Source organism: Penaeus japonicus, unplaced genomic scaffold (genome assembly GCF_977035675.1).
Source record: "Penaeus japonicus unplaced genomic scaffold, GWHDUDI00000001_assembly GWHDUDI00000031, whole genome shotgun sequence".
In the NCBI taxonomy this organism is placed as follows: domain Eukaryota; kingdom Metazoa; phylum Arthropoda; class Malacostraca; order Decapoda; family Penaeidae; genus Penaeus; species Penaeus japonicus.
Window position 1 is genome coordinate 24,251,890 of NW_028234433.1, and position 7,500 is coordinate 24,259,389.

Below are 7,500 nucleotides of genomic sequence, written 5' to 3' on the forward strand. Positions count from 1 at the left end.
TTACCAAAAATCTAGAACATGCCTTGAAAGGTTGTTGTTGCATGAATATATATACTTTTAGGTAGTATTGGTATGGTATTTGTTAAAAAAGAAAGACAGACAACAGAGATTTCTTTTATATTTCTTATGAAATCATATTTACAACTTATACAGGCAACAATATAAACACAACATATAGAATATAGTATGCTAAAAGCTGAGATTAATATGTGACTATAACAAAAGACCTTTAAATAACAACATTCATAGTAAATTCTTCAACAAAACTATTTCTTTCTCTCTCTATTTACACTTATACTGTATACAATTCAACAAACAATTTTATTTCAATCTACTGGTTGAATGAGAGGTCGCAATTCTTCACACTTCTTTATTCTCTTGAGATGCCAGTTGACATAGCTGCAATTATTGATAAGAAATTGATATAATTGATAATAAATTCATAATAAATTGATATAATTGATAATAAATTGATATAATTGATAATAAATTGATATAATTGATAATAAATTCATAATAAATTAATATAATTGATAATAAATTGATATAATTGATAATAAATTGATATAATTGATAATAAATTGATATAATTGATAATAAATTGATATAATTGATAATAGATTAATATATTGATAATAAATTATTATAATTGATAATTAATTGATAATAGATTAATAAATTGATAATAAATTACTATAATTGATAATTAATTGATAATAAAAAGCTATATTTGTAATCATAGAGCTACTACTTATGATATCACCAATAATAATATCAATGACCAATAATTATAAGTATTTATATTACTGTCAAAATCACTTTTGTCATTGAATAATGTAATCATTACCACCATACAGAAATTACAAAAAGGACTTACAAAACACAAGAAACACTGAAGTTACTTACATAAGAATAAGTGTGGAGGTTCCCAAACAACCAGCAGCCAAGAGAAACGTTACACCAGGATAATTAATTGAAACAAAGATTGGGTAAAGCATGTCGAATATGAGTGAGCCCATTAATAAAGACAGCTGTGCCATTGCCGATACTATGGTCATGACACGACCTGGGGGAGAGAAAGTAGAATGGAAATTTGTGAATCATATAGATATTTTTTTTTTATGTGGTGTTTTGATGTATTTTTTTAATGTGGTTGAATAATTTGAATATAAATATTCTTGATTTTGGATTTAGCTATGGATGGGTATCATAATCTCCTTTTTAAATTTTACTATGTATTTGATTTCAATGAATGTTAATATTTGTGCAGAATGAGTAAACCAATTTCATTTCCAAAAGGCCTGCTTCCCAAAAATTATTTCGACATTAATAAAAAAGATTTTTTTTTTTTTTTTTTTTTTTTTTTTTGTGAATTTATCAACTTACCCTGTTCTTCCTTTTCCACAAGAGAAGAAATGACTGACCGTAAAACAACAAACAAATACTGGCCGAAGATATCGAGGAATGGCACTGCAAATAAGAGAAAGAGGGATTTTCATCATTACGGAATATTTTGTGATGGTATTTTTAAAATTATTTAACTCCAAACAATAACAAAAAATATATTGAATAGTATTATGTATTCCATGATTCTCCCCCTTCCCCCTCCAACCCCTTCCTACTCCTCCTTCCCCACTTCCTCTAGCCTCCACCAGACCCCTTCTCAATTTCTAACTTCATCCTCTTTCCCCCCTCCACCCCTGTCCTACTTCCCCCTTTACCCTCTCCATCAACTCTCCCATCAATTCTCCCTTCACCTCAACACCAGTCCCTTCCTTCCTAATCTACCCTCCACCTCCTCCTTTGCCTTCCCCCCCCTTCCCTTCACCTTTCCCCCTCCTCCCTTGCCTTTCTTCTCCCTCACCACTTTCCCTCCCATTACCCTCACCTTTTACCCTCCCCACTCCTTTCCCCTTTCTTCTTCACCCCTTTCCCCCCATTCCCCTCACCTTTCCCCCCTCCCCCTCCCCCTAACCTTTCCCCCTCCTTCCCCATCTACACCCCTTTCCCCCCTCCCCCTCCTTCCCCATCTACACCCCTCTCCCCACTCCCTTTCTCCCTCCCCCAAACCATCCCCCCCACCCCTAACCATACCCTCCCCCCCAAAAAAAAAAAAAAAATAAATAAAAAAACTTACCCAAATACACCAAACTCCCCGAAGACGTCCAGCCCAAAAGACAGAAGGCAGCTACCCTCGACACCCCGCCAAGAATGCCCAGCGCCACGTCACTCAGCCCGAAGATGCGCCTCATGGAAGGTAAAATGATGAGGAGGGAGATGCCGTTGACAATATTCTTGATGCCGAGGTAGCGTGAGTACTCGGGTAGCGTGAGGCCGAAGCGGTCTTGCATGTAGAGGTATAGGAGGTCGAATTCGGCTGTGAGGAAGAGAATGAGGTATAACGTGGGAGGGACTATGAGGTATGAGGAGGAGAATGAGGTATGCGGTGGGAGGGAGTACGAGGTGTGAGGTAAGAGGGAGTAGGAGGTATGAGATGGGAGGGAGAATGGGATATGAGGTGAGAGTATGAGGTATGAGATAGGAGGGATGAGGGAGGAGGAGGGAGTAGGAGGTATGAGGGAGGAGGAGGAGGGATGAGGGAGAATGAGGTGTGAGGTGGGAGGGAGAATGAGGTGTGAGGTGGGAGGGAGAATGAGGTGGGAGGGAGTAGGAGGTATGAGGGAGAATGAGGTATGGGATGGGATGGGAAGGAGTATTCGGTATGAGGTGGGAGGGAGTAGGAGGTATGAGGTGAGAGGAAGTATGAGGTATGAGGAGGGAGCTTCAATGGAGAAAAAGGGGTTAGCATTGGATTAGAATGAGGGACGATGAGGTTGCAATGAGTAAGAATGAATGAGGATGAAGTGAGAATAAGTTAGAAAGAAGTTAGAGTGGATGATAAATGAGTTAGAATGAGGGTGAAATGAGGCTGGAATGAAAGGTGGTGTATGAGGCGGGGGGGGGGGGGAGAATGAAATGCAATTCAGAATGAGTTGGAATGAAGTATAAGCTATAAAGACGTAAGAATGGAGACGATTTAGATAATTAAAAATAAATTAGAATGGGTCGAGGTCAGTAAGAATGAAAGTGCAATACGACTAGAATGAATTCAAAGTAAGATTAGGAAGAAGTTTAAAATTATATAAAATGAAATCAAAAAGAGTTGGAGACTGATAATAGAGTGAGGGAGAGTGACATTTAGAATGAAGTTCGCAGGAATGAAAATTAAATCGGAATGAATTAGAATGAAAAATGAGAATTTAGAATGAGGTTGAATGAGTTCAGAGTAAAGTTGGAGTGAGTTTACAAAACGGTTTGAATAATTTGAAGATGAAGTTGTAATAAGTTTGGAAAGAACTTAGAATGAGTAAGAATGAAGTATGGAGTAATGAGTTAATGATGAAAAAATGTATATAAAAGATGATGGCTTAAATTATTGAATTGTTTTTTATGATAAATATGCTATATAATACCAATAAGTCATTAACTGATAATTGTCATCATAATACTTTCATAACGATTTCGTTTAAAAGTTAATAATTGCTTGAAGCACAATCAATTAAAGAATTTAATATGAAAAAATGAATACCGAAAAGAGTACCTAAAAAATAATAACAAGATCTAAAGTACAACAAACACTGATAAACATACAACATAAACATCCTCCGAATAAGAAAGAAACAACATCCGAAAAAAAATACATCCAGTCCCCTAAACAAAACCCGAAATCCAAAGGAAACAAAGGAATATAAAAAAAAAGAAAAATAAAATAACCATCCGAAAAAATATAGCCCATAAACAAAACCCGAAACCCAAAAGAAACAAAAGAAACAACTCACCCGCAAACACAATGGCGATGAAAAAGTCCGCCATTAACAAGGCCACGATGGCAACTCTCACCCCTGCAGCGCGTCTCCTGAAGGTGGCGCTGAAGGCATTACTTAGACCAAGGAACAAAGCCTTCAATCCTACGCCACATTGGGATGAATAGGATGAAGAAGGATGAATGTTCGTGTTTTGGTGGTTGCTTGGGGAGAAGGTGTTGTAGTTGGTGGTGGTGTTGTAGTTGGTGGTGGTGTTGACGCTTCCGGTGTTGTTGTTTATGGTTCCGGTGTTGTTGAAGCTTTCGGTGTTGTTGTTTATGGTTCCGGTGTTGTTGTTTACGGTTCCGGTGTTGTTTATGGTTCCGGTGTTGTTGAAGCTTTCGGTGTTGTTATTTATGCTTCCGGTGTTGTTGTTGACGCTTCCGGTGTTGTTGTTTATGGTTCCGGTATTGTTGTTGACGGTTCCGGTGTTGTTGTTGACGCTTCCGTTGTTGTTGTTGACGCTTCCGTTGTTGTTGTTGACGCTTCCGGTGTTGTTGTTTATGGTTCCGGTGTTGTTGTTGTCTGTTCTGAGTGAATTGATTTTCTGTTGACTGGATTTGTGATCAGGCAGGAGGAAAATGATGTAGATGATGGCCATAACGATGACGCTCTCGCAACCTGGAAAGATGGAGTTTTTTCGTGACTTCCATGATTTGGTAATATTATATTTACTTTTATTAAAAAGTCTCGTCTCTATAGTATATGATTATTTCAATTGCAAACAATATATAAAAAAGAGCCAATTGCAGCACTGAAATATTTAAGTGTACATCGTAAACCAAAAAACATTCTACCAGACATACCGACATCCCTCTACCATTCCACAAGCCCGCCATAGCATACCAGTCAAAAAGCTATTAACCATAAAAAAATATAAATACAAAAAAAAGATCTACCATTCTACCAGGCTTACGAACCCCCCTCTACCATCCCACAAGTCCATCATAGCATACCGAGAAAGAGCAAAGAATGGTAGGTAGTGCAGTAGAGGATGAGGAGCTGAAGACCCAAGGGCCCGACAGCACTGCCGAGGAAGAGCATAGATTCCACGATAGACAATCTATCGGTCCATTCCTCAGCTGCGGAAATGCCGATGATGTAGGTCGACACCGAGGCCTATGATAAAGAAAGGAATGATTAAAATAACGACGTTGGTTGATTATTTCTCATGCATATATGAGTTAATGTGATGGTCGCCTAAATAGTGTTACGGGAACGAATGACGGAATTAGAGGACTTATTAGAAAGTGAATTCAATAAATAAAGAAAAAAACTAAAAACTAAAAATAGAATGTTTACTGGGACTCTTCATGAAAAAAAGTGAATTCAGTATAAACAAAAAAAAGTGTTTACTGGGACTCTTCATGGAAAAAAACACTCTTTTCCTCTTTCTTTCCCTATCTATTCATATATCCAATTATCATATATCTAAAGATAGAAAGATCTATTCTCATGGGAATCTAGCACTGTCATACCTTGAATACGACAAAGCCTCCCGCAGCACCGTTAATGGCAGCACCGACGTAAAGTAAATCCAGAGAGGCACTGGGCACAGCCGCTACAACGAGGCACACTAGACTCAGTGCCAGGGAGCCAAAGAAGGGTGTCAGCATCACCAGCTTTTGGGAATATCTGGAATAGTAATTTCAAAATCAAAAGAAGAAGAAAAAAAAATCTAATGGAAAAATCATAAAAAAACAGATTTCTCTCTCAAAGAATCTTACATTCTCACGTTATCTCTCTCTATCTCTCTCTCACTCCATCTCCATCACCCTCACTATCACCCTCACCAACACCCTCAACCATCACTCTTCCCCTCTCCCTTCCCATACTTTCTCTCACCCTCACCCTCACCCTCACCCTCACCCTCACCCTCACCCTCACCCTCACCCTCACCCTCACCCTCACCCTCACCCTCACCCTCACCCTCACCCTCACCCTCACCCTCACCCTCACCCTCACCCTCACCCTCACCCTCACCCTCACCCTCACACCTCACCCTCACACTTCTCTCTCACCCTCACCCTCACCCTCACCCTCACCCTCACCCTCACCCTCACCCTCACCCTCACCCTCACCCTCTCTCTCACCCTCTCTCTCACCCTCTCCCACTCCCTCTCCCTTCACCTACCTTCCCTCTCCCTTCACCTACCTTCCCTCTCCCTTTACCTACCTTCCCTCTCCATCTCCCTCTCCTTCCCCCCCTCTCCCTCTCCCTCTCTCTCACCCTCTCTCCTTCTCCCTCTCCCTCTCCCTCCCCCTCCCCCTTACCCTCTCCCTCACTCCCTCTCCCTCTCCCTCTCCCTCCCCCTCTCCCTCTCCCTCTCTCTCACCCTCTCTCTCACCCTCACCCTCTCCTTCCCCCCCCTCTCCCCCTCCCTCTCCTCCCCCTCTCCCTCTCTTTCTCACCCTCTCCCCTTCCGTACCGATCGAGAGCTGCCCCGAGAAGCTGCGACGTGACCACCCCCTCCCTCTCCCTCTCCCCCCTCACCCTCTCCCTCTCCCCCTCTCCCTCTCCCTCCCCATCCCCCTCTTACCCTCTCTCCTTCCCCTCTTACCCTCCCCCTCTCCCTCTCCCTTCCCCTACCATCCCTCTCTCTCTCCCTCTCTTTCTCTCCCTCTCTCTCCCCCTCTCCCCTTCCGTACCGATCGAGAGCTGCCCCGAGAAGCTGCGACGTGACCACCGCCACTAACCCGGCTGTCACGCTCATCCACATGACTCTCCGAACTGCCGCTCGCTCCACCCACTCCACTCTCTTCTCCATCCACCAGTTGTCGCACATCTGGAAGAAGGGTGGGCTTTGAGTGGGTTTGGGAGGTGTGTGTGTGGGTATGAGTGGGTTTGAGTGGGTTTGAGTGGGTTTGAGTGGGTTTGAGTGGGTTTGGGTGGGTTTGAGTGGGTTTGGGTGGGTTTGGGTGGGTTTGAGTGGGTATGAGTGGGTTTGGGTGGGTTTGAGTGGGTTTGGGTGGGTTTGGGTGGGTTTGAGTGGGTTTTAGTGGGTTTCCGTGGGTTTCCGTGGGTTTGAGTGGGTTTGGGTGGGTTTGAGTGGGCTTTGAGTGGGTTTGGGTGGGTTTGAGTGGGTTTGGGTGGGTTTGTGTGGGTTTGAGTGAGTATGAGTGGGTTTGGGTGGGTTTGGGTGGGTTTGTGTGGGCTTTGAGTGGGCTTTGAGTGGGTTTGGGTGGGTTTGAGTGGGTTTGGGTGGGTTTGAGTGGGTTTGGGTGGGTTTGTGTGGGTTTGAGTGAGTATGAGTGGGTTTGGGTGGGTTTGGGTGGGTTTGAGTGGGCTTTGAGTGGGTTTGAGTGGGTTTGGGTGGGTTTGAGTGGGCTTTGAGTGGGTTTGGGTGGGTTTGAGTGGGTTTGGGTGGGTTTGAGTGGGGTTTGAGTGGGTTTGAGTGGGTTTGAGTGGGCTTTGAGTGGGCTTTGAGTGGGTTTGAGTGGGTTTGGGTGGGTTTGGGTGGGTTTGAGTGGGTTTGGGTGGGTTTGAGTGGGCTTTGAGTGGGTTTGAGTGGGTTTGAGTGGGCTTTGAGTGGGTTTGAGTGGGTTTGAGTGGGTTTGAGTGGGTTTGAGTGGGTTTGAGTGGGTTTGGGTGGGTTTGGGTGGGTTTGAGTGGGTTTGGGTGGGTTTGAGTGGGTTT

General features: G+C 42.9%; 1 protein-coding gene across 2 annotated transcripts in view; it reads right to left on the minus strand.

Annotated features, from left to right (window-relative positions):
• Positions 1 to 102: 102 nt before the first annotated feature.
• The window catches only part of LOC122253513 (uncharacterized), a 10,094-nt gene continuing 2,696 nt past the window's right edge, over positions 103 to 7,500 (minus strand). Inside the window, exons 2-9 of one of the 2 annotated variants that reach the window (XM_086556056.1) lie at positions 6,561 to 6,649; positions 5,342 to 5,498; positions 4,820 to 4,982; positions 3,840 to 4,484; positions 2,138 to 2,377; positions 1,387 to 1,470; positions 907 to 1,066; positions 103 to 399 (exon numbers count right to left, since the gene is read on the minus strand). In XM_086556056.1, coding sequence (XP_086412182.1) covers positions 327 to 399; positions 907 to 1,066; positions 1,387 to 1,470; positions 2,138 to 2,377; positions 3,840 to 4,484; positions 4,820 to 4,982; positions 5,342 to 5,498; positions 6,561 to 6,649 — 1,611 coding nt within the window. In that variant the 3' untranslated portion in view covers positions 103 to 326. Of the gene's footprint in view, positions 400 to 906; positions 1,067 to 1,386; positions 1,471 to 2,137; positions 2,378 to 3,839; positions 4,485 to 4,819; positions 4,983 to 5,341; positions 5,499 to 6,512; positions 6,650 to 7,500 lie in introns of both variants that reach the window. The other variant, XM_086556055.1, reaches the window with a different exon arrangement.